Source organism: Acipenser ruthenus, chromosome 16, assembly GCF_902713425.1.
Source record: "Acipenser ruthenus chromosome 16, fAciRut3.2 maternal haplotype, whole genome shotgun sequence".
Lineage (NCBI taxonomy): Eukaryota > Metazoa > Chordata > Actinopteri > Acipenseriformes > Acipenseridae > Acipenser > Acipenser ruthenus.
The window spans coordinates 15,980,767-16,008,197 of record NC_081204.1 but is presented as its reverse complement, the minus strand read 5'-3'; the positions used below and the strand labels follow the sequence as shown (position 1 = coordinate 16,008,197).

The window sequence follows — 27,431 nt, the reverse complement described above, 5'->3', positions numbered from 1 at the left end:
ACCTTGTGTCTGTATTTTTACTGTCTTTAGTGACGTTCGTTAAGGGGTCAGTAAATCATGGCTGGAGGAAAACGCCAGATGAGTTGAAGAGTGGCAGTGTTTAGGTCCACCCCTGTTTAGATGGTTAAAATAGACCCAAAAAGCACTTTCCATTACTCTTTAACTGTATTCCATGACTCAAGTAGTGCCTGTAATGGTTTTAAAAACTGTTCTAACCTGTGCATTTCAGAAACTGTTCTAACCTGTGCATTTCAGAAACTGTTCTAACCTGTGCATTTCAGAAAGTTGTAACTTGCTGAGCCAGTGGTAAGACATTGGAGCTGTAGGTATTTCCTGCAAAGTGTTATCAGCGAGGACTGAGGTTTTGAAGTGATTTGAAAGCAGTCCTGTTCGTTCCCATTGGCAGTAGACCAATATCAAACCAGTGTGGATTGAGACTCGCTCAACCCCAGTCTGGAAGGTTGTGGGCTGGCTGAAATCGGACTCTCCAACAATGGAGGAAGTTCCCTAAAGAGTGTCCAATGATAAGCATGCAAGAGAGAGGTGTTGAACCAAGAACGGCAAAAATCAGGATTGTGAATCGGTGTACTATCGGACAGTATTGAAGATGGGTGAAGGGGGTGATGTGAATCGGTGTACTGTCGGGACAGTATTGAAGATGGGTGAAGGGGGTGGTGTGAATCGGTGTACTGTCGGGACAGTATTGAAGATGGGTGAAGGGGGTGATACTGACACTCTGCGTTGGAATTTGTGTTCTCTTCAGTGATCCCCGTTCAATTTTAAAAGAAAAAACTGCTGTGACAGAAGAGTTTCAAAAGGAATGTGCACACGGAATTAGCAGCGACTGACTCTCTGCATGTTGTATTTACATTCAAAATGAAGAGAAAACCCCAAGTTCATGGCATGCTTATGACAAGACGCACTGTATCTCATTAGCGTCAATTTTACCCGATGCAGGACACGAAGGCTGCTGTCCCAGAGTGTGAGAGCGGGAGTGTAAACTTTGAGCCATGCAGAGGTAATGAGAACCACATGCAGGATGGATCCTGATTGCTGATTTGGTCTGGTGAGCTTGGCTGTGTTCCGAAGGGTAGTCATTTCCTGCTTTCAGGGCCAGATTGGGACAATTAAAACTGGTCCCGGAAAACCTGTGTAGCTTCGTTCTGAATAGAGAACTCTAATATAAAGAACACAAATACAGAGGTTTGGATTAATAGCTATATATATATATATATATATATATATATATATATATATATATATATATATATGTGTGTGTGTATATATATATATATATATATATATATATATATGTATATATATATATATATATATATATATATATATACTTTTATAATTCCTTTGTGCATTAATTCCTTTTTTTTTTTTTATCTAGCCCCAATACAAAATCCTCAAATGCCCTTGATAAGATAATGCAGGTGGAACAATAACCCCAAACTCTATAAAGTGTTTTTATCTCTTCCAACACAGGATGTTCGTGTTGCCAACCCAGCAAACTGCAGCCAAAACTAACAGTGGACTCCCACACACTGATTATAATGCTTATTGTGTGACCTTGAAGTTCCAGAATATTCTGCGCAGAGGGTTCTCCTGTGAGGAAAGATCCTTTTTCTATTCCAATGTTTTGTTTCCATAACATGGTTTAGAACCTCTGCTTCTGTATCTTGTATTGCATTTGGCTACAATCTGCAAATCTTGACTTCCCTGCAAATATTTGTAGTCTTTCAAGTAACTATGCTATTACATGCCTCAGCCCGTGCTCACTGGTGGTTGTCCAGGTACTATGCTGTTACATGCCTCCTTAGCCCCTCTATGTAAAACACGCTCTCTATTGTTATTTCCAGAAACCCCCTTGCCAGATCTTCTGAAGTGAATGAATGTATTCCCACATCTTTCATCTGTAGAGTGATTTTGGGCTGCTGATTTATAGTGTGAGCTCCACCTTTGTTTTGTTGTGTGCTTGTTTTCAACCACGTTGAACATGTCTTGGCAATTAGGCCTCGCCACATAGCACTTCACACACTAGAGGGCCGGGGATGGGGAGAGCAAAGGAGTGTCCTGGACAACCCCGGGGGGAAGCAAAGACAGGGCTGGGAGGGGGGCTGATCTCTACAGCTATTGGATGAAGTTACGAGCTGGCACATGAGCTGAACCAATGCTGCTTGTTAATGAACTCCTGAATGTGAGCTTCCTCAGGCCTGCAGATTAGCATTCATCTCTCTCCTCTTACAGACTGGCAACAGTCTTTGTAAACTGAGCCCTAATTAAACAGACCGTATGGTGCTCAATAAGGGCTTGTGGCGAGGGGAACGGCCAGGGTTTCAATGTTAATGTTGAGTTTGAAGAAAAAACATGAAACCATGTAAGGCTGGACCAGTGCTTCTGAAGCCAAATGCTTTGGTGACCAGAGTGTGGCCATCAGCACTTACTGGTGCCAGCACTGTGTAATGAATGACCCCTACTGGCCGAATAGGCACATTGTATGTGTGCATAAAAGACATGACTACAAACCCTGTTAGGGGGGCATTCCTCTTTAGCGAAACTGTAGCGTGTCTGCCTTTAGTGCCAGGGGTCAGCAGTTCAAATCCAGACCACGGAGGAGGATGAAAAAATATAAGAAATACATAAAAAAGACATTACAACTGCCAATACTAAGTATATCATTTACAAAATAAATACAATATAGACTTAAGCACTTGTCATTTTTATTTCATTTATTCTGTAATGGAGCCAGAGTGTTTCTCATTTAAACACAGCAGCCCCTCTGAGCTGCACTGGATCTGAATTACCAGGCCCTAATGATACAATCAGATGTTTTGCGAGATTTTATTGCTGTGACAGCAGGTCAAACTTAACAGGTCAGTCAATCATAGAAATTGATATCAATGAATATAATATCTAAGCTAAAGTACATTACTAACACATTAAAGTTAAATGCAAAAGCTTCTTTCACTTTCCTGTTCAAATCACATGCTGCCCAATTCCCAGCTAAATCTAACACCATTATAATGATTTGCAATGCTTGCATCATGAAATGATATGAATAACTATTAACAAATATCCCAGAAGACTAGGTCGTGAAGGCCTTACATTACCCCACGGAATGAACTAGAAAGCAAAGGCTGTCACACAGTAGTTAAAATGTATTATTTTTTCTTGTGTGTTTCAGGCAGAAACAGTACAAAATGTTTTCATGTTATTTTTTTCACAATAAACAGCAGACATTTTCATAAAGTAATAACATTACTGAGATTCTTTTTTTCTCTTGCATGCAAGTGAAAGCTGTCAAATTTTACTTCAATAAAATAAATGTAGAAAAGGGGTGTTGTACAAAGAACAGAAACTCACCATTTTCATTTATTGCATTCCTCATAACAGAAGATATGACCACGACAGAAAACACAATGTTGATCGCTCTACGTAACATTTACTTTGCAAGTTGGGCCAGTGTTTGGAAAGCGTGAAGCATGTTCCAGTGACGTACAGACCCTGCACCTGTGTCCACCCGATTCTGACTCGCTTGTCAAATCTGAAGCAGCACTTTGCTTATCCTGTTTTTTATTACAGGATATGGTTAATCGCACTGAGCTGTTTTATCACACTGTTGCGCAAATTATGGCAATATGGTAAAATGGTGAAAAGCAAAACATCTTGTGATATGTATTTCTAATTTCTATCGACTGTGTAATTAATTCAGGGGTTTTCAACCGGGGCATGTGTACCGCTGGGTCATAGCGGGTACGCAGGACGACGCAGACATGCACAAATAAAAATGAAAGGAAAAGAAAACAATGATGTTGAATTGATTGTATTTAACGGTATTATATAATCTATTATATATCTCCTGAACCACTGCAAATATATATTTTTGCAGCTCAAAGGTTACAGTCTCACCTATAGTTTCAAAATGATCATCCATCTGTACACATGCATGATTTCGGTTTGCATGGGTTTCCACTCTGATACTGGGCGCGGCTGCATTTGAGTAACAGTAATAGCAGCTGGTTCAATTTGTTTTCTGTGTACATCCAGATAAAAAATATATAAATGTCTTACTTGCAAAAAAAAAAACTAAGGAAGAAAACACAAAAGGGTCTACAGAAAGTGAAAAGTGACAAAGTCATACCGAGTCTTTTTGGATAATTAAGTTTTTTATAGTTAGTTGTTATAGTTTTATCTTGAGGTTAATGTTTTCTGATGTTGTAAACCATTTTAAATGGCACATATAATTATGCTGAGATGGGACGTGAAAGGTAATGTAATACACATTTCCAGTGGAAATTATTTTGGATTATTTATACGAACTTGCCGAATAGAAAGCGAATACATGTGTTTTAGTCTAAGCATTTGTCATTGAATTGAGTTTATTATAGTGTTTCTGTTGAAGGCATTGAGAAAGACTTCTAGTCGAAATGCTTGTCATTATTTATGAAGTTTCTTTTAGTATTTAATTTTAGCACACATGCTCGTTCTGAATGATGCTGGGTTATTTTGTACCAGTGCTGGTAGAGCCGACTGTCAGTTAGTCTAGCATGGTATGCTCCAGGAGCATGCACACTGTGAATAGCGGGGATGTTGATGCTGTCTCTTAGTAAATCAAGTGTAAATGAACTTTTGAATGGTGAATCAGCCCAGTCCACACCAGTGCCCCTCAGCTGATTGACAGCACCTGGTTTCTGTGGAGCGCTCAATCCCAATAGCAGATCAGTGGGTTTGTGGAGCTGTATCACACGTACGAAGAATTGTCTTCAACTCAGAGAGCACCGGACAGTTCATCTAGTGCCAAGACTAACATCTATAGGTCAGATTAATTATGTCATATTTCATTGTATCTGATGACATACATTGTATCAGATGACATATTTTTTGTACTGTTCCTACACTTTCAATGACAGGAAACTAGAACTGAAGAGCAGCATCTGTTCTCCGGTCAAACCTCTTTACACAGATTATATCAAAGTAAAATAAGGGGACACTTGAAAAAAGCATTCAGTCTTAGGATGGGAGCCGGTGCCCAGCGTGCTATCTGTCTGCTTGTCAGTCTGTCTGCTGTGGAACAGACAAAACACTTATTTGTACAGTATGACTCAACTCAGTCAGCTATCAGAGTTCATTACTTTATGCTGGGCTTCATATTTCATTGGTTGTAAAGCATGTTTTGTTCTCTCGTGAGTAAGCTGGCACTGCGCACAAGAAATGAAGACACTAGAAGTGCGGCTGCTTCTAAACCATTTTTAAAACTTCCCTCAGTGCTCGGGCAGGGTGCACTCTGGAGCAGGGCTCAGCTTGTGCAGTGAAGGAGAGAGACCTGGGGCAGGGTGCACTCTGGAGCAGGGCTCAGCTTGTGCAGTGAAGGAGAGATACCTGGGTCAGGGTGCACTCTGGAGCAGGGCTCCGCTTTTGCAGTGAAGGAGAGATACCTGGGGCAGGGTGCACTCTGGAGCAGGGCTCAGCTTGTGTATGTGCAGTGAAGGAGAGAGACCTGGGGCAGGGTGCATTCTGGAGCGGGGCTCAGCTTGTGCAGTGAAGGAGAGATACCTGGGGCAGGGTGCACTCTGGTGTAGGGCTCAGCTTGTGTACATGCAGTGAAGGAGAGATACCTGGGGCAGGGTGCACTCTGGTGCAGGGCTCAGCTTGTGTATGTGCAGTGAAGGAGAGAGACCTGGGGCAGGGTGCACTCTGGAGTGGGGCTCAGCTTGTGTACATGCAGTGAAGGAGAGAGACCTGGGGCAGGGTGCATTCTGGAGCGGGGCTCAGCTTGTGCAGTGAAGGAGAGATACCTGGGGCAGGGTGCACTCTGGAGCAGGGCTCTGCTTTTGCAGTGAAGGAGAGATACCTGGGGCAGGGTGCACTCTGGAGTGGGGCTCAGCTTGTGTACATGCAGTGAAGGAGAGATACCTGGGTCAGGGTGCACTCTGGTGCAGGGCTCAGCTTGTGTATGTGCAGTGAAGGAGAGAGACCTGGGGCAGGGTGCACTCTGGTGCAGGGCTCAGCTTGTGTACATGCAGTGAAGGAGAGAGACCTGGGGCAGTGTGCATTCTGGAGCGGGGCTCAGCTTGTGCAGTGAAGGAGAGATACCTGGGGCAGGGTGCACTCTGGAGCAGGGCTCCGCTTTTGCAGTGAAGGAGAGATACCTGGGGCAGGGTGCACTCTGGAGTGGGGCTCAGCTTGTGTACATGCAGTGAAGGAGAGATACCTGGGTCAGGGTGCACTCTGGAGTGGGGCTCAGCTTGTGTACATGCAGTGAAGGAGAGAGATCTGGGGCAGGGTGCACTCTGGAGCAGGGCTCAGCTTGTGTATGTGCAGTGAAGGAGAGAGACCTGGGGCAGGGTGCATTCTGGAGCGGGGCTCAGCTTGTGCAGTGAAGGAGAGATACCTGGGGCAGGGTGCACTCTGGTGTAGGGCTCAGCTTGTGTACATGCAGTGAAGGAGAGAGATCTGGGGCAGGATGCACTCTGGAGCGGGGCTCAGCTTGTGTACATGCAGTGAAGGAGAGAGATCTGGGGTAGGGTGCACTCTGGAGCAGGGCTCAGCTTGTGCAGTGAAGGAGAGATACCTGGGGCAGGGTGCACTCTGGAGTGGGGCTCCGCTTGTGTACATGCAGTGAAGGAGAGAGATCTGGGGCAGGATGCACTCTGGAGCGGGGCTCAGCTTGTGTACATGCAGTGAAGGAGAGAGATCTGGGGCAGGGTGCACTCTGGAGCAGGGCTCAGCTTGTGCAGTGAAGGAGAGATACCTGGGGCAGGGTGCACTCTGGAGCAGGGCTCCGCTTTTGCAGTGAAGGAGAGATACCTGGGGCAGGGTGCACTCTGGAGTGGGGCTCAGCTTGTGTACATGCAGTGAAGGAGAGAGATCTGGGGCAGGATGCACTCTGGAGTGGGGCTCAGCTTGTGTACATGCAGTGAAGGAGAAAGATCTGGGGCAGGGTGCACTCTGGAGCAGGGCTCAGCTTGTGCAGTGAAGGAGAGATACCTGGGTCAGGGTGCACTCTGGAGCAGGGCTCCGCTTTTGCAGTGAAGGAGAGATACCTGGGGCAGGGTGCACTCTGGAGTGGGGCTCAGCTTGTGTACATGCAGTGAAGGAGAGATACCTGGGTCAGGGTGCACTCTGGAGTGGGGCTCAGCTTGTGTACATGCAGTGAAGGAGAGAGATCTGGGGCAGGGTGCACTCTGGAGCAGGGCTCAGCTTGTGTATGTGCAGTGAAGGAGAGAGACCTGGGGCAGGGTGCATTCTGGAGCGGGGCTCAGCTTGTGCAGTGAAGGAGAGATACCTGGGGCAGGGTGCACTCTGGTGTAGGGCTCAGCTTGTGTACATGCAGTGAAGGAGAGATACCTGGGGCAGGGTGCACTCTGGTGCAGGGCTCAGCTTGTGTATGTGCAGTGAAGGAGAGAGACCTGGGGCAGGGTGCACTCTGGAGTGGGGCTCAGCTTGTGTACATGCAGTGAAGGAGAGAGACCTGGGGCAGGGTGCATTCTGGAGCGGGGCTCAGCTTGTGCAGTGAAGGAGAGATACCTGGGGCAGGGTGCACTCTGGAGCAGGGCTCCGCTTTTGCAGTGAAGGAGAGATACCTGGGGCAGGGTGCACTCTGGAGTGGGGCTCAGCTTGTGTACATGCAGTGAAGGAGAGATACCTGGGTCAGGGTGCACTCTGGTGCAGGGCTCAGCTTGTGTATGTGCAGTGAAGGAGAGAGACCTGGGGCAGGGTGCACTCTGGTGCAGGGCTCAGCTTGTGTACATGCAGTGAAGGAGAGAGACCTGGGGCAGGGTGCATTCTGGAGCAGGGCTCCGCTTTTGCAGTGAAGGAGAGATACCTGGGGCAGGGTGCACTCTGGAGTGGGGCTCAGCTTGTGTACATGCAGTGAAGGAGAGATACCTGGGTCAGGGTGCACTCTGGAGTGGGGCTCAGCTTGTGTACATGCAGTGAAGGAGAGAGACCTAATGCAGGGAGGCCCTGGTCTCATCCTGTACATGTCTGTTTACTGCACATGTCCGTTTACTGCATTTCTGCTCACTCTCCATCTCTCATTCTCAGGCGATGACTTCTGGCAACAAGATCTCAGGACCGGCCGGGGGAGTCACCTTCAGATATGAAAGTAAGAATCTCTTCATACAATCTGTCTTAAAAGTGCCCTTTTCTCAGTCAAGTGCCCCTGCCCTTTTAATATCCCCTGCACATTACTGTTCTGAAGAATTTTATAATGTCTTCTATACAGTCCGGATATTCAGAAGAATATAATAATGTCTTCTATACAATCTGGTCCTCACTCTGACAATGGGAAGCAGCTGATTGTGAATCAGTCTGCTGTTCTCTTCTCATTCTAAGATTTGTTCCATTATCTTTAATCTATTTAATTAAAGGAGTGGTACCCAGGCTGCTTTGTCTTTTGGTTCCTCTGACAGAGCTGCATATGAAATTACCCACACATCCTAAAACAGAGTATAGCAAGACAAGCCAAGAATGAGGCCTTGGGAACCCTTGCCCTAATTTGTTCATGTTTGCTTTAATACATATTTTACCCTCCAAACCTGGAATACTGGAATACTCCCCAGTTCCGCAGCAGCTGAATTAGGTTTCATCTATTGCATTTTCAGTGTGAGTTTCTTCTTGTTCTGATCTCAGGTTTTGGATTGAGAGTTTAACACTGAACCCCTGAAGTATACATTCTGCAGTCATGTCTGTCCCTGGAGGGGCTGCACTTTCCCAATACTCAGACTCTCTGCGTTTCACAATTTTTTTAATGTCATAAAATATGGGGTTAACAGCCCATTGTATTTTGCGTTATTGAATGTTATACCAGTATCTCACACTGTGTCTCATTCTGCGGTCTTTGTTTTCAGACTGCACTCTTAATAGGAGTGGAATTGGGAAACACGCCATTGATGGAGTGAAGAACGTCCACTTCAGCCAGGGGGCGTGTGAGGAGCAGGTGGCTGTGACTGTCCACTGGACCCCTAGCCCGCTCGGTGAGTACCAGCGAGGAAGCACTTCCATTGGGCTTCTCCAATCCATTCCCCTGCCTGGAACCCGGAACCAGTGTCACTGCACTGCAGTGCTATAGAGCAGTGGTGCGCAGAGCCATTGACGATCACTCTAGGACTTACAGAACCGGAGAAATGATGTTTTGAAGTGGTATGTGTCAGTGAAGCTGCAGTGAAGAGAGCCGGAGTGGTGGCTTCCATGTATGGGGCGCCAGTGTAACATGTATGCTAAGAAAAGGGGGTGGCATATAAAAAGTGTGTGCACCACTGCTATAGGACAGCACTGTCCACTCCAAGCTGCAGCTAGCAGAGTCCCAGTTTCTGATGATATCTGGTGATATGTGACAGGCAGGGCTTCTGTCCCCTGTCAATGAAATGAGGTTTAAAGCTCTATAACGACGAATGCACTCTTTTGCACAGTGGTTAAGACTCTCTTGCGGTGTGCAGGGTCACCAGTTCGCACCCAGCCTCCACCCTGTTTCAGGTGCTGTAGGTAATTCATCACAATGTTCAGAAACATATACTGTAGATTATACTTCTACGTCTGGTTTCACAGACCTTGCTTAACATTACTCTTACCTTACCTAACACCATTGGGTAGTCCAAGATTAGAGCTAATCAGGGTCTGTGAAACCATTTAGACTCGTGCCTTCGGCTAGTTTTCCCTTTTCTAGCTTTGATTTGAGCAAGATGTGCTCATCAGGAGAAGCCGATTCTCTCCATACCTCTCACAGCCTCTGTTCCAAACCCCCTGGAAGGAACAGTCTAATTGCAGAGAGAGTCCCCCAGGACATGTTGCACTCTGCCATTCCTCTTCAGTAGAGAAGCAGGAAGGCACCGCATGGGTTTTGTGGGGTTTGGAAAGTGACTCACTCTCCAGTGCATGGGGGATGCTCAATGGATGGTAGGGTGGAAATACATCACTTACAAATCTTTGTTTTACTACCCAGTCAACTTATCTCCAGATACAAGAAACAAAAATGTAATTGAAAGCTACAGTAATAAGGGTGTTTGAATCATACACTTGAATTGCAGTGATGTAGTCAGCCAAATGGTTTTAGATTTCATGCAATAATCGTCAGTGATTTGGGTGGTCACAAGAGCACCCAGCTAGAAAAGGTTTGTGATGCACTGTGGTGGAGCAGCTCCGGATGATAAACTGCACAATCGCTGTGATTTCCAGGCTTTGTCAACACAAAGGAGAGCAGCGCTTTAATTGAAGTCTTTGACAGGAGCCCAGACCTCCTCTTCAAAGCCCTTAGTGATCAAAGGTTCAGATTACCTGCAGCGGGTTATTGGTACTCTGTATGTGACAGTAGCTCACATCTGTACAGAGGTCCCAAATTACACATTGTGATGCATTAGAAGAGGAATTTGAAATGGATATACCCTGGGCTTTCATGTACTGAAGCACTATTGAACCTGGTAATCTAAAGCTCTCCATCGCTCTCTGTCTCAGACCCGGGAGGAGCACGGAGCACAATGCAGCCTCCTGTGTGCTCCCTCTCCCTCTCCCTCTCCCTTTTGCTCTCTCAGGTTAATCCTGCTGATATCTGCAAGTTGGGACAAAGCTAGAGAGCTCGGTCCAGCCCCTCCTCTCTGCTCACGCAAGCACTGAAAGAGCAGCCCTTTATTAGGGAATGAGGAGAACCAGTCGGGCGACTTCCTCTGTATTTTGTATTTTTTTTTACATGATAGGATCTGCATGGCGAGGTGTGGAGTTACACAAGCTACAAGAGGTAGGCTTGTCAGCTCCCTGCTCTCTGGTAATGGGAACGGATTGGAATGTCTTCACATGGAATGTAATTAAAGTGAGGTGTTGACTAGTGTTAAAGCCGAAATCTTAGCGCTGTTGGCAAACACACGTGACTGCAGTGAGCCTGGGGGAAGCATTGTAAAGGGCACTCAAAACCTAGAATTCAGACAGCTCTGATAAGACTCCTTTCCAGCTCCAGACTTGAAGTGATTGTAGCTTACACAATAATTCCATAAATCTTATCTGTTTTGCACTTGCATTAATTATGTAGGTCTAAAATGTGCAGTTTTTTTAAAGAAACACATATTCTAGCAAGCACACATTTTAATTTAAAACATGCAATCCAGAAGATATTCATTTGTGCTAAAAAGCCTCTAACACAAGACACAGTATTTGTTTTTATTGCAATATTTTTAATCTAAATGTATTAATTACACTGTAAAGGCAGGACTGCGTGGTGTGCAGGGGGAGTCATACAGTCAGAGGATCGCAGGTTCGTTCCCTGGCTGTACAAAGTTGACGACCTTTTTACTGGGGATTCCACAGGGAGCATTGACTGTGGCGGTCGTGGGGGTGAAGGAGGGAAAACCCATGATATACATTTATATCGATGTAAACAATTGCAGATCAAAATACATACTGCATTTATACAGATAGAAATGCCCTAAACACTCACACATATCATCACTGCAGTTCACACTCACACATCATCACTGCAGTTCAGACTGGCACATGTCATCACTGCAGTTTAGACTTGCACATATCATCACTGCAGTTCAGACTCGCACTGCAGTTCAGACTTGCACATATCATCACTGCAGTTCAGACTTGCACATATCATCACTGCAGTTCAGACTCTCACATATCATCACTGCAGTTCAGACTCGCACATATCATCACTGCAGTTCAGACTCGCACATATCATCTCTGCAGTTCAGACTCGCACTGCAGTTCAGACTCGCACTGCAGTTCAGATTTGCTCATATCACTGCAGTTCAGACTCACACATATCATCACTGCAGTTCAGACTCGCACTGCAGTTCAGACTCGCACATATCATCACTGCAGTTCAGACTCGCACATATCATCACTGCAGTTCAGACTCACTCTGCAGTTCAGACTCGCACTGCAGTTCAGAGTCGCACATATCATCACTGCAGATCAGACTCGCACATATCACTGCAGTTCAGACTCGCACTGCAGTTCAGACTCGCACATATCATCACTGCAGTTCAGACTCGCACATATCATCACTGCAGTTCAGACGCGCACATATCATCACTGCAATTCAGACTCACTCTGCAGTTCAGACTCGCACTGCAGTTCAGACTCGCACATATCATCACTGCAGTTCAGACTCGCACATATCATCACTGCAGTTCAGACTCGCACTGCAGTTCAGACTCGCACATATCATCACTGCAGTTCAGACTCGCACATATCATCACTGCAGTTCAGACTCGCACTGCAGTTCAGACTCGCACATATCATCACTGCAGTTCAGACTCGCACATATCATCACTGCAGTTCAGACTCGCACTGCAGTTCAGACTCGCACATATCATCACTGCAGTTCAGACTCGCACATATAACTGCAGTTCAGACTCACACTGCAGTTCAGACTTCCACATATCATCACTGCAGTTCACTCGCACTGCAGTTCAGACTCGCACTGCAGTTCAGACTCGCACGTATCATCACTGCAGTTCAGAGTCGCACATATCATCACTGCAGTTCAGACTCGCACATATCACTGCAGTTCAGACTCTCACTGCAGTTCAGATTCGCACTGCAGTTCAGACTCGCACATATCATGCACTGCAGTTCAGACTCACGCATATCACTGCAGTTCAGACTCGCACATATCATCACTGCAGTTCAGACTCGCACTGCAGTTCAGACTCGCACTGCAGTTCAGACTCGCACATATCATCACTGCAGTTCAGACTCGCACATATCATCGCTGCAGTTCAGACTCGCACATCATCACTGCAGTTCAGATTTGCACTGCAGTTCAGACTCGCACATATCATGCACTGCAGTTCAGACTTGCACATATCATCGCTGCAGTTCAGACTTGCACATGTCATCACTGCAGTTCAGACTCGCACATATCGCTGCAGTTCAGACTCGCACATATCATCACTGCAGTTCAGACTCGCACTGCAGTTCAGACTCTCACATATCATCACTGCAGTTCACACTCGCACATATCATCACTGCAGTTCAGACTTGCACATATCATCACTGCAGTTCAGACTCGCACATATCGCTGCAGTTCAGACTCACACTGCAGTTCAGAGTCGTACATATCATCACTGCAGTTCAGACTCGCACATATCGCTGCAGTTCAGACTCGCACTGCAGTTCAGATTCGCACTGCAGTTCAGACTCGCACATATCATGCACTGCAGTTCAGACTCACACATATCACTGCAGTTCAGACTCGCACATATCATCACTGCAGTTCAGACTCGCACTGCAGTTCAGACTCGCACTGCAGTTCAGACTCGCACATATCATCACTGCAGTTCACACTCGCACATATCATCACTGCAGTTCAGACTCGCACATATAACTGCAGTTCACACTCGCACATATCATCGCTGCAGTTCAGACTCGCACATCATCACTGCAGTTCACACTCGCACATATCATCGCTGCAGTTCAGACTCGCACATCATCACTGCAGTTCAGATTTGCACTGCAGTTCAGACTCGCACATATCATGCACTGCAGTTCAGACTTGCACATATCATCGCTGCAGTTCAGACTTGCACATATCATCACTGCAGTTCAGACTCGCACATATCGCTTCAGTTCAGACTCGCACTGCAGTTCAGACTCGCACATATCATGCACTGCAGTTCAGACTCGCACTGCAGTTCAGACTCGCACATATCATGCACTGCAGTTCAGACTTGCACATATCATCACTGCAGTTCAGACTCGCACATATCATCGCTGCAGTTCAGACTCGCACATATCATGCACTGCAGTTCAGACTCGCACTGCAGTTCAGACTTGCACATATCATCACTGCAGTTCACTCGCACTGCAGTTCAGACTCGCTCATATCATCACTGCAGTTCAGACTCGCACATATCATCACTGCAGTTCAGACTTGCTCATATCATCACTGCAGTTCGATGTTTGATTTCCAGAATTATAGTAGTAAGCCGTATTTATATTATATTTACAGTTTTTAAAGCCAGCACTGTATCAGTAGAATAGGCACTGTGTTTGCCCCCCATCAGGGATGAAAGTTGACTGAGAGGATCATTGCAGTGAAACAGACCCCAAAGGGAGCATTGGAAACTGTGTGGCGGAGTTCACAGGGAATGGGTTGCCTGTCAATGCAATCTCACCCGTCTGTCTGTGCTAGCAGTGGACAGTGTCTGGAGGCACCTTTGGCTGTTAAGCTGTTTAGTAATTGTATGTATTCAGTTTGTGTTGTGCTTCACTCCCTCACAATCACAGAGCACCACATGTGCGTTCAACCAGGCTGGCTCCAGAGGTGTGTTGCTGTATTATCTCTGCTTCACCACCAAGCCGGATACTGCTACTGTTTAATTCAGTTCAGGTGCAGTAAAAATAGGCACTGCACTGAACGCGGTAAACCTGTTGTGCGAGTCTGCCTCCTGAGGCAGTGCAAGGATTTCTCCTGGCTTGTTTTTGAACATACAGTCGCCACCGCTTAGAACGGGCGCGTTTGTGTAAACGTGATTCACCCACAGTAAGCGATGGACGGTATAAACTCCCACACAATAACCTGACATTCAAAATGTGTGTGTTTTTTCAAACTGTAAACCCGACACTGCATACAGGGATTAAATAGCCAAGGTAGATTACAGGGGTAATCGCTCAATAATGAGGTGCAAACAGCTGATTGATCGATCTGTCAAGCTTTTACTACATTAAAGTGCTGCCTGTGAAAACAGCTGATTGGTGGATTAGTAAGAGTGATTACTACAGTAATAAGCAGTAATTAAATCTAAGTGAATGGTACATAACGAGATCCAAACAGTTGAGTTTGCCCAAACTTTATGGTGTGCGTAACACGGTATAAACGATGCCATTGTTATTGAAATCAATGGGAATGGCAAATGGCAAACGCAATTTGTCCGATATTAATGGCTGCCTGAAATAACCCTGTATGGTGTATGTGGTGGATACTGTAATGCGATTCTCATATTCAATAAAACAACATTGGTATTAAATAAATCAAAATACACCTATTTATGTGTTGATTTCAAAACAAGAAAAGCTGCACTTCCTTCCCTCACCTTTACAACTGAGTACCAATCAATGGCAATTAACTTCCTCATGGAGTGTTGTTACTGCCTGTGGACTCTATTCAGCACCCTGCATTGTGACTGTGGACTCTATTCGGCACCCTGCATTGTGATTGTGGACTCTATTCGGCACCCTGCATTGTGACTGTGAGTTCTATTCATTGTTACTGTGGGTTCTATTCAGTTGATGTAGATCTAAAGAGTGCCACTGTCTGTGTACAATTCAAACAGGGCTCTTTCTGTACCCAGGCTCTGATATAGTGCAGGCGTGTCTCTGTAGTGCATTCCTTTCTGTAATAATATATAGAGTGTCCAGTGGAAACGATCACCTGTATTATGGTTCAAGAGGGTTACCCTCATGTGCTAATCAGGAGGCTGTGTGGTCCAGTGGTTAAAGACAAGGGCTTGTAACCAGAAGGTCCCAGGTTCAAATCCCACCTCGGCCACTGAGTCATTGTGTGACCCTGAGCAAGTCACTTAACCTCCTTGTGCTCCGTCTTTCGGGTGAGACGTAATTGTAAGTGACTCTGCAGCTGATGCATAGTTCACACACCCTAGTCTCTGTAAGTCGCCTTGGATAAAGGCGTCTGCTAAATAAATAAATAATAATAATAATCGTGTCTGTCCATCTGTCATTCACACTCTACATGGTGAACGGCCAGACTTCACCAAAACAACCGTCATATACATATTCGGATTGCATTCGACTAGAATCCAAAAAGCTCTGGGTTTTATATAAATATAGTGTGCCATTTATTACACGATTTATGAGGGCACTCTGTGTGTGTGATCTCTGGTTGAGAAATGTTTCAAATAATTCAAGATGATCCTCATAATTCTGCTTCAGAATACTTTTTCTTAAATGTCTGTCCACAGAACGCAGAGACGGACGAAGTGTATTAAACCCCCCTCCTGTTGTGTTCCAGGTATTGAGCACGTCCGGAGCTTCCGGGTGATCATCGAGGAGAAGCAGCTGGAAGGGAAGCAATGTCAGTACCTGATTTTGAAAGACCCTCGTCAGCTGAACTACACCTTCCGGAGCGCGGTGAGGCATTCCCAGATCCACACACCGCTCGGTCTGCAGACCCACACCCCCTGTAGGGCTCCAGCTCAAAGCGACACAGTCTAGGGGCTGCCTGCCTGCCTGCCTGCCGGTCTGGTCTGGAGTGCATCTCCCACACTTCCAAACACACAGCACTGCACCCAAACAAGCAGCCTGGCCTCCCTACATCCCAGGCTCCTTATCTATCATTTCACAACATTAATACAGATTGTTCACTGCTGATAATGTTACAGCATGCTGCCACTTTCAATTACAGTGATATTTTACACAGATCTGTTCCTCAGTATGTGATGTGCCAATGCCAGTAGTGGTCAGTTCAGAATTCATTGCAACACCAAGATGGTCCTTATTGTAGAAAAGAATGGAACCACTCAACTAGAGAATCTATTTGTGTTGGAACTTGGTTAGGACATTCTTCAGCACAAGTTATTGTGGGTGTCACAATCCGGGGATATAAGAGGAGGATCTGTATGTCACATCATTTTCCCATGGACAAGGCTGTAGGTTTTTTTCATTATGCTGATTCCTGTATTTTGTCTTTACAGCCATTCTTGACCTTTGATATTCTCCAGCACATGTTCTGTGCTATTAGGGAGGAGTACACGTTTTTCATCAGGCATTTTCACCATAACTGTAATTGATTTGCTCCTGGGTATAGAGCTGTGTTGGTAGTAGAGACACCCATTCTTGTTTTGTTATGACAGGTCTCTGTGCATCGCTGTGCTATGCCAGTGAGTGGGATTGTGTTGTATTGTGTGAATGTGCACAGTTCAAAACTCCTCTTTGAAGCTTGTCATTTAATGATCATGTCCCTTTTGTTTGCCTAGAAAATTGATTCTCAGCCGTTTTTGAATCTGAAGTTTGAAACAGACTATATGGTAATGATTGTGCCGTATCCTTCCTCCAAGAACGAAAGCAACTACCCCCCCTTCTTCTTCAAAACCAAAAGTAAGTACAGGCATCTTCTACTGCTCCTTTACCTTTCGTTACCTGTGCAATGATGCTGTTTCGCACATGGAAATCTCACTCTGAAGGAGATGCCTGGAGGAATAGATACAGGGAGTCCTGTCATAGGCTGGATCGTGCCGATCAGGATGTTCTCTGTTAATCGAGCAGCAGCACCACACGGCTGAATTCATTCCACACCTGAAAGAAACAGAGACACCCAGCATTACCAGTATGCTTCTAATGCCTGAACTATGGGACACCCTGTCTACTATTAATGAAGGTGTGCAGTGATGTCTTTAAATCCCTTTTTGATGGACGCTGCCTTGAGAGTTTCAAATCGTGGTGTTCTTCCGTCAGGCCGTCCCACACGGTGAGCACTGTAAGTGTTGATTTTGCACCATCACCCCACACTGTTATACAGCACTCCCAGCCTCCTGTAGACGCTTCAGATTGCATTGATCTACAATCAGATCAGCTCTTGATGTTATACAGACAGCTGTATCCTTTCAGGAGCTGTGTGATTATTCTAATGGTTACGAGGACCCTCTGTACTGTTTCTTTATTTGGGGGCAGGCATTCTGACTCGGATTGTATTCTCTGTTAGTTTCTCTTGTTCCCATGTTCTGTTAAGCACAGCTGAGGATTTCTTATTCCCTCTGTAAGGGTCTCCTTCGCAGTCAATCCTGTGTGAGTGACCCCTCTCCCAGTTCAGATACACACAGATACCTGTCTAGCTCAGGGGGCTTGGTTGAGCATTTTATTTTAAAGTTTAAACCTGTACGCTGGGCTTCAATGTGTTTGTGTCACACAGTTTAAAAGGGTGTTATCTAAGGATTGGCATAAGCAACACTTGTTTTTTCTTATCGTGTTGCTTTTATATGTGACTGTGGCTGAACAGGTGATGCAATTATTTAACACAGATTTTATTTCTCAATATTTGAAACATGTTTTTGTTCTTGTTTTTCACAGCTTGTGAAATGCTGCTGCAGTCTGATAATCTCGCCTGCAAACCCTGTGAGTTCACTTCACTTTGAACACAAAGATAGATCGACTCGGTTAAGGGTCATTATTACCCCCTATCTGTGCAGAGTGTCACAAATTGTTAAATTTGCAGACGACACAAAAATAGTTCAAAATGATCTACACAGCATTCAGAACTGGGCAGACACATGGCAAATTACATTTAATAGAGAAAAGTGTAAGGTACTGCATGCAGGCAATAAAAATGTGCATTATGAATATGGGAGATACTAAAATTGAAGAAAAATTGTTGACTCAGAAATGTCTTCATCTTCACAATGTGGGGAAGCTATAAAAAAGGCCAACAAGATGCTCGGATATATTGTGAAAAGTGTTTAATTTAAATCAAGGGAAGTAATGTTAAAACTTTACAATGCATTAATAAGACCTCATCTAGAATATTGTGTCCAGTTCTGGTCACCTTGCTACAAAAAGGATATTGCTGCTCTAGAAAGAGGGCAAAGAAGAGCGACCAGAATTATCCCGGGTGTAAAAGTCATGTCGTATGCAGGCAAAAATAATTGAATCTATTCAGTCTTGAACAAAGAAGACTACGCAGTGATCTGATTCAAGCATTCAAAATTCTAAAAGGTATAGACAATGTCGACCCAGGGGACTTTTTCGACCTGAAAAAAGAAACAAGGACCAGGGGTCACAAATGGAGATTAGATAAAGGGGCATTCAGAACAGAAAATAGGGGGCACTTTTTTACACAGAGAATTGTGAGGGTCTGGAACCATCTCCCCAGTAATGTTGTTGAAGCTGACACCCTGGGATCCTTCAAGAAGCTGCTTGATGAGATTCTGGGATCAATTAGCTACTAACAACCAAACGAGCAAGATGGGCTGAATGGCCTCCTCTCGTTTGTAAACCTTCTTATGTTCTTATGTTCTTATAGATTTGTAACTCCAGATATAGGGGGTTCAGCTTTCTGGTTTGGACTGCAGAATCAGGTTTATTTTGTACCTGTTGGTGCTCTCCGGGGAGGAAGTTCACAAATGAATCCAGTGGTGTCTCCTTCTTTTGAACATGCATATATATTTATAGTGTCATTCTCCTCAAATAGTAAAATAAAATGAGTCTTTTTTAATAAGGGTGTTCACCCTGAGTTTGACATTGGCGTCTTCTCATCATGAAACACAGTGCTGCACAGGCATCAGCTTTATAAAGGCACTTCAAATGTAGTTTCATGCTGCTCATCCTTGAAATAAAAATGAATAAAAAAGCTTTGTAAAGCTCTAAGAAACTAAGGAGACCAATATCTTCAACAGACTTTGAAAAGGGTGTTTTGTTGAAATGGTTGACTACTTGATATACTTTCTAACAATTTCACTTCTTTAATGTGTGTGTGTCTGTGTGTGTGTGTGTGTCTGTGTGTGTGTGTCTCTGTCTGTGTGTGTGTCTCTGTCTGTGTGTGTGTCTCTGTCTGTGTGTGTGTGTCTGTCTCTGTGTGTGTTTCTGTGTGTGCATGCCTGTGTGTGTGTGCGTGTCTCTGTGTGTGTGTGTGTGTGTGTGTCTCTGTCTGTGTGTGCGCTGCTGTGTGTGTCTGTCTGTGTGTGCATGACTGTGTGTCTGTGCGTGTCTCTGTGTGTGTGTCTGTGTGTGTCTCTATCTCTGTGTGTGTCTCTGTCTGTGTGTGTGCGCATCTCTGTGTGTGCCTCTGTCTGTGTGTGTCTCTGTATGTGCGCGCCTCTGTCTGTGTGTGCCTCTGTCTTGTGTCTGTGTGCCTCTGTGTGTGTGTGCACGCCTCTGTCTGTGTGCCTCTGTGTGTGTGTCTCTGTCTGTGTGTGTGTGCCTCTGTCTGCGTGTGTCTCTGTCTTTTTGTATCTTTGTGCCTTTCTGTGAGTGTCTCTGTCTGTGTGTCTCTGTGTGTGTGTGTGTCTATGTGTCTCTGTCTCTGTCTGTGTGTCTCTGTCTGTGTGTGTGTCTCTGTGTGTGTGTGTGTGTGTGTGTGTGTGTGTGTGTGTCTCTGTCTCTGTCTGTGTGTCTGTGTGTGTGTCTGTGTGTGTGTGTGTTGCGCTCTGTATTGAAGTTCTGTTTCTTATTTTCTTTCTGTTCCCCCTCTATCTGCACAGTCTGGAAGCCCAAGAGCCTGAATATTTCCCAGCAGGGCCCCAACCTGCATGTGAGGTTTGACCAGGCGCCCTTTAGCTTTGGCTTCAGTCTGTATTACCTTCAGTACAGGACGAGCGCCGGAGGCTCCTACAAGCAGAAGGCTTGCAGACCGGTGAGTGAACCAAAATCACAACTGAGGAGGGGCTTTCATTGAGATCTGGGGATTGGGGTAGCCAGAGAAGATACCTAGAGTCAGGATCAGGGTTTACTATATGTTATATAATATTGAGAAAGAAGAAAATACGTTTAAACTGCGCTTTGTTTGGGTGGGTGAATGGTTTGTGGTGAGCAGAACTAACATTTTAAAGGAGTGCTAACAAAAGCTATAAACCCCATTTCATGCCTCTTTGGTACTGGCAGTGCCTGCTTTTGTATCCTGTTATTCACAAGTCATTGTACAGCCAGCTCTGTTTTTTAAGGATCTGAAGTTGAGACTGCATGCTGAACAGGGCTGCCTGCTGTCAGACATGGAGGAGGAGACCTCTCACAGTACAAAGCATTAGTGTTCCACCTTTCATTGGAATATCCGTCGCTGAACAAACACAGCAGGCTTCACATGAAAGGGCTTTGTTCTCTTATCTTTAAACCTGAACAGCAGAGGATCTAAAGACGCGGGGGTGGGGGCGCGGGGTTCGTTCGTAAGCCTGGTACATGGCAGTGTTTGTACGAGTACTCTTTTCTTCTTAATTCCGGTGCTTGTGAATGCAGGGGGAGAGAGAGCGCACACCTCAGTCCTGACTAGCACACCCCCTGCCTGCCTGCCTGCCAGTCCTGTGTGCCTTTCTCAGACAGACAGCCATGCTGGGGGATAGGTAGACACCCCTGACCAAACTCATTTCACAGCCAGATTCATACCCCAAGCCCCCAGAGGAGACAGGCTTGTGAATGGGCCCCCTGTGATTATTTTGCAAGAGTATTTATTGGATTTCTTATAAATGTCTTCATTTATAAATGAGCAGGTATCAATGTGATTGTGTTTGTTGACAGGCATACAGCACTGCCTTCACCACCTGTATTCTCCAAGATGTCACTCCAGGATACTACACAATCGAGGTAAGCCTGGGTGTATTCCACTCTGGGTGGTTAAGCTCGGATGCACTTGCCTAGAGACAGGGATGCAGTGGAAGCACCTGCACATACACATCACAGCTTCATCTTTGCATATGACCCTAGTCACACTACCTGAATAATAATGTATGGTCACCACATAGACTTAGGAAACAAAGGGTAGACACTTCTTCACACAGAGAGTGGTGAGGGGATGGAATGGGTTTCCTAGTCATGTTGTTGAAGACTCTTCTTCACACAGAGAGTGGTGAGGGGATGGAATGGGTTACCTAGTCATGTTGCTGAAGGAGACTCTTCTTCACACAGACAGTGCTGAGGGGATGGAATGGGTTACCTAGTCACATTGTCGAGGCAGAATTTAAGATCAATCAGCTACTAGGAACTGGAGCAGCTTAGATGAGCCGAATGGCCTCCTCTCGTTTGTAACTTTTCTTATGTTTCGTATGTTGACGATGCGATCGTGAATGGCAGTTGCATGGTTTCCATGCCCGCTGATCTCATGTCTTTTAGGTAGTGTGGATAGGGTATAGGTGACCTGCTCTGAGAAACCCTGCCAGTGTAGGGGGTGGGCTCTGTCTGTCCTGCACCCAGGTAGTGTGGATAGGATATAAGTGACCTGCTCCGAGAAACCCTGCCAGTGTAGGGGGTGGGGCTCTGTCTGTCCTGCACCCAGGTAGTGTGGATAGGGTATAAGTGACCTGCTCTGAGAAACCCTGCCAGTGTAGGGGGTGGGGCTCTGTCTGTCCTGCACCCAGGCCTGGTGTTTACATCCACCTTGTTGGAAAGTGTTACTAAAGGCCCATAGTAAACCCCTCGAAAGTTACCTGGATCACTTGGTGCATCAAGTAAGTAATCAGATGAAGACCTATTATTATTCCAGGCTGGATTGTAACTCCTGCAGCAATCCAGTCAATTCAGAGCAGACTTGGCAAGAGCTCAAAGAGTTCAAAGGTTGTTGGAATTTTAGCAACACTGGTTATCAGATTGTGAGCACACTCGCTAAGGGTATTCTTAGAGAGAATTCTGCAGAGGGTCCTGTGTGTTTATTAAATGGTACAGCACTACACTGTTGTGGCCCAAGGTCACAGACATCCCTACCCCGTTGGATGGAGTTCATTGCAAAACGTTTCTGTAAGGAGAATATTCATATTTGAAGTAAAGCGTTTGTTCTTTTTGAACCAGTGCCCAGTTCCCACTCATTCATTCGGACAGGAATAAAACAAAGACTATGCTAGTTTTATAAAAGTGAACAGAAATGTGTCTTTGAGTTGAAATGTAGAATTCTATTGATCAGATTCCTTTTTATTTTCTTTCAGCTTGCTGATAACAACAACACCACAAGAAAGAGCGCTCATTACAACGTGAATCAAGGTAAGCTCAAGCCATAAACATTGACTATGGATCAGTTTTATATGCGTTAATCAAATCAGAATCTAAACTGCTCATGTATAGTGTTCAAACATGCTTTCTCGCAGCTAGAAAAACATTGAATACAGAAGCAGAGTAATTTACCAACTGGAGAACAGATGTGAAAGATAATAAGGCGTGTCTGGTACAGGATTGTAACAGTCTCAATGTAACTTCTCTTTCCCTCTTGTTTGTAGTGCACTCCCTCTGGGCCGGGCCGATCAGGGCAGTGGCTATCACTGCCCCTCTGGTCATCATGTCTGCCTTCGCCACACTCTTCACTGTCATGTGTCGCAAGAAACAACAAGGTGTGCTTCTGTTTGTACTTTCACAGCCAGTAAGAGAAGTTCGTATGCACAGCGAGCCCTGTCTCCTGATGGTGTAAGAGCTCCTCTCGTGAGAGGACTGTGAAGTGAAGCTGGCACTTCTCTCATTTTAAAGTACGAAACGTTATCCATGTCAATGTAATGGATCTCCTCCTAGCGTCTGAAGACACATACGTACCTCTTCACTACAGAGCCTGCTCTGCAGCTGAATGCTAAGAGCCTGTCTTTGATCCGGATGGTTTGCGGTTCCAGCCCTCGTCTTTCCTTTATTCAATAGGTTGAGATGCCACTTCGTTTCTTCCCTTTGTCTGGAATGTTCTGAAATCTGCCGTTTTGATTGGCCGAGGGCATTACTTGCTGTATATTTGTAATAAAATATGGTAGTACAGAGACCAGAGTTTTGTGGTTCAACAAACAGTTACAGAAGACAGACTAGACATTTGATTATTTTCAACCATAATATTTTACATGCAGGTTCAAATAAACCTTCACAACATTATTTTCAAAATGATTAATCAAGAATGGAGTTTCTTACTAGTGGCAGCACACTCATGATTGATGTGAACACAGTTTAACTTAGAATTGAGTTCACATGCATGCTTGTTACTGAATGAACAAAAGGAGAAGGCGATACAGAATGTATTACTCTGCAATATTCACTCTGAAACACTTAGGATTGTCTACCCTTAGGAATGTTACCCCCATAGTTTTTCACAGTGTATGATTCCTGTGTATTATGGAGTTCCTGTGGAGCACTCTGAGCTGGATGCTTTGAGTTTTGGAATATGGATTCAGCGTGTGATTGTAACCTTGCTTGCAGAAAATATCTACTCCCAGCTGGATGAGGAGAGCTCAGAGTCCTCTGCTCACACCTCCGCTCTGCACGTGGAGAGGCCCTGGCCCCGGCCCAAAGTCTTTATCTGCTACTCCAGCGAGGACGGGCCCAAGCACAGCACCGTCATCCAGCACTTTGCATACTTCCTGCAGGACTTATGTGGGTGTGAGGTGAGGATACTGCCACAGGGCTCAAGTCAGGCGAGGACAGTGCCACAGGGCTCAGGGGAGGACAGTGCCACAGGGCTCAGGTGAGACGAGGACAGTGCCACTGGGCTCAGGTGAGATGAGGACAGTGCCACAGGGCTCAGGTGGGACGAGGACAGTGCCACAGGGCTCAGGTGGGACGAGGACAGTGCCACAGGGCTCAGGTGGGACGAGGACAGTGCCACAGGGCTCAGGTGGGACGAGGACAGTGCCACAGGGCTCAGGTGGGACGAGGACAGTGCCACAGGGCTCAGGTGGGACAAGGACAGTGCCACAGGGCTCAGGTGGGACAAGGACAGTGCCACAGGGCTCAGGGGAGGATAGTGCCACAGGGCTCAGGTGAGATGAGGACAGTGCCACAGGGCTCAGGTGAGACAAGGACAGTGCCACAGGGCTCAGGTGAGACAAGGACAGTGCCACAGGGCTCAGGTGAGGCGAGGACACTGCCACAGGGCTCAGGTGAGGCAAGGACACTGCCACAGGGCTCAGGTGGGACAAGGACAGTGCCACAGGGCTCAGGGGAGGACACTGCCACAGGGCTCAGGTGAGACAAGGACACTGCCACAGGGCTCAGGGGAGGACAGTGCCACAGGGCTCAGGTGAGGCGAGGACACTGCCACAGGGCTCAGGCCAGGAGCCACGGCCCCACATTTGAGGTTTCCTTTATCCGACAGTGCATGTTTATGTATGTGGTATCAAACAAAAGCTGAACATCTCAGGAATAATAATTGATCATATGTATTCTTGGCAAATAAGGCTTTGAAGAATGCACCTATCAGGCACAGAACTGCAAAATGAAAGCCTGGGCTGCCATCTACTGGCAAGTTCCTGAACTGCAACAAAGCTGCTAATGCCATGTTTGGGGCAATTTGATATTTTCAGCATTGTTGTAAGTGTACGAATACAAACAAATATACTGTATAAACCATGTAGGAAAAGTACTTTTTATGTTTATTTACATTTTTTTTGTGGAAAAACTCTGAAATGTTATTTTTATGCCATTTGTTTACATCAGCAACTTTCAAACAAGGTTTCAAATATGGGTCTCCTTAAAAGAGCCACTAGCTAGTACTTTGACAAGTTATTGAGAACCTCAGAGTGCGGTGCATATAGAGAAACCTGTCCATCCTTCCTTCCGTACTCTTGCACATTTCCACACACATGCGGTGGATGTAGGTCCTGGTGATGTCTGTCTTTTTCCTGATGGCTCTAATTTTGCACGTACAGCTGTGATGGGGATACTTGCTACTAACATGCTTTTGAACCCCTCTGAGTGTCGCTGCGCTGCCCTGCTGTTTCAGGTGGCCCTGGACCTGTGGGAGCACCTGGAGATCTGTAAGCAGGGTCAGATGGAGTGGCTGAGCCGGCAAATCAGCGAGGCTCACTTCATCATCACCGTGTGCTCCAAGGGCATGAAGTACTGCGTGGAGAAGCGCAGGAGCCGCCGAGGGGCGGGGGCGGGGAGCCAGCTCTTCGTGGTGGCCGTGTCTCTGATCGCAGAGAAGATGAGGCAGGCGCGGCAGAGCTCCCAGGACCTGGCCCCCTTCCTGGCGGTCTACTTCGACTACTCCCGCGAGAGCGACATCCCCGCCGTGCTGGACCTGGCCACCAAGTACAAGCTGATGGAGCAGCTGCCCCAGCTGTACTCCCGGCTGCACTCCCAGCACCCGAGCCTGCCCGAGCGCGAGCCCCAGCCCTGCGTCAGCAAGAGGAACTACTTCCGCAGCCAGGCCGGCCGCGCGCTCTACCTGGCCATCTGCAACATGCACCAGCTCATAGAGCAGCAGCCCGACTGGTTCGAGAAGCAGCTGATGCCAGCGCCCCCTCCCGCTCCCCCCGCCTCCTCTCTGCTGCAGGAGCGCTTCGACTCGGGGCTGGGGATGAACGAGGTGCTGGTCCGGCAGCCTGCAGAGAGCCCCTACCCCCTCGTCCAGAGCCTGGGGGCGCGGGGTGAGCTGGAGTCGACCGGGCCCCAGGACGGATGCACTGTTCTGAGGCCGCTGCTCCACGCGCCTGAGTCCGGGGGCCCCTTTGATATGCCCAGGGACTCTGGGATCTACGACTCCTCTTCAGTGCCCTCCTCCTCGCTCTCCATCCCCCTGATGGAAGGGCTCTCCACTGACCAGGCAGACACCTCCTCCATCACAGGCAGCGTCTCCTCCTCCTCGGGGCTGGGTAAGAGAGCAGGCTTCAGTCGATACAGTACTTTACAAATAGGTAGGCTTTCAACTAAATACACTTGTGTACTCTCACTGGCCACATCAATACACCCCCCAGTTTCACAGAGTGGCCCTCCAAGGGGGACGCGGGGGATGGGGCTGCACTCCAAGGTGGCTCCCCGCTGGTGCAGAAAGGGTGTCCCCTGGTCCAGGGTTTCCCAGTCTTCGTCCTGGAGGACCCCTGTGTCTGCTTGTTTTCATTCCAACAGTGCTTAATTAAGGTCTAATAAGCAAATTATTAGTTCAATTAAGGGATCAGTTAAGTAATTAAGCACTCGGTTGGAATGAAAAGCAGCAGACACAGGGGTACTCCAGGACTAGGATTGGGAACCCCTGCCCTGGGCCAACACGAATCTTAGACCCAGCGGTAGCCCCATATCCTCGCCCTGTGAATCGGCTATTACCCTGCCCACTTCTATTCACACACATTTCCACGCTTTTTAATGTTTATTTTGGCTGTGAAGCTTATGTGGTGGAGTGTCGAGTGTTAGTTATACTGTAGGAATCTCAAATCAAGGGTAAATGCCGTTGATAAAGACAGTTCTTTACAGTTCTGAAACGTTGGTCTATATCGGGTCTCCAACCCTGGTCCTGGAGAGCTACTGTGGCTGCTGGTTTTTGTTTCAACCAATCTCTCTGTTACTTAATTGAACCAATTATTGGCTTAATTAGTCAAGATTAACAGGTGTTCCAGATCTTTAGCCACTGAAGATGTAAAGACACCTATAAAACCTGCTGGATAGGGGCTCTCCAGGACCAGAGTTGGAGACCCCTGATCTATATTAACTTGATCAGCCCATACCTGGGATGAATTACAGCTGGATTTAATTAGAGTATTTTACAGCACAGGGGAATTACCATGGATTTCATCAGCCTCTTTTTAGTGGTAATCCAGGGAAAACCACGGATAGGTGCAGGGTATAGGCTGATCAATTGAACTCCTTTTAGTTTATAAGATTAACACCCATTATATTTTATTCTATCTCTCCATATATATTTTAAACTTCAACAGAACACCTTGTGGAAGACAATAATTACAAAAGGTTAAATTAATCTCAAGTAGTTTTTACAATCAAAAAAAGAAAAAGCAATAACACAGAGAGCGCCATGGAAATCAGAATACAAAACAATTTAATAATATGACAGCGCTTCTGGAAAGATTTAATAAACCAAT

General features: G+C 46.2%; 1 protein-coding gene across 2 annotated transcripts in view; it reads left to right on the top strand.

Moving 5' to 3' along the window:
- The window catches only part of LOC117414156 (interleukin-17 receptor D), a 46,783-nt gene that overhangs the window by 13,766 nt on the left and 5,586 nt on the right, over window positions 1-27,431 (top strand). For both annotated transcript variants that reach the window (XM_058988914.1, XM_058988913.1), the window contains exons 2-12: window positions 8,053-8,113; window positions 8,859-8,984; window positions 15,977-16,095; window positions 16,941-17,061; window positions 18,031-18,075; window positions 20,157-20,308; window positions 21,184-21,249; window positions 22,581-22,635; window positions 22,869-22,979; window positions 23,818-24,002; window positions 25,340-26,213. In XM_058988914.1, coding sequence (XP_058844897.1) covers window positions 8,056-8,113; window positions 8,859-8,984; window positions 15,977-16,095; window positions 16,941-17,061; window positions 18,031-18,075; window positions 20,157-20,308; window positions 21,184-21,249; window positions 22,581-22,635; window positions 22,869-22,979; window positions 23,818-24,002; window positions 25,340-26,213 — 1,912 coding nt within the window. In that variant the 5' untranslated portion in view covers window positions 8,053-8,055. The remainder of the gene's footprint in view (window positions 1-8,052; window positions 8,114-8,858; window positions 8,985-15,976; window positions 16,096-16,940; window positions 17,062-18,030; window positions 18,076-20,156; window positions 20,309-21,183; window positions 21,250-22,580; window positions 22,636-22,868; window positions 22,980-23,817; window positions 24,003-25,339; window positions 26,214-27,431) is intronic.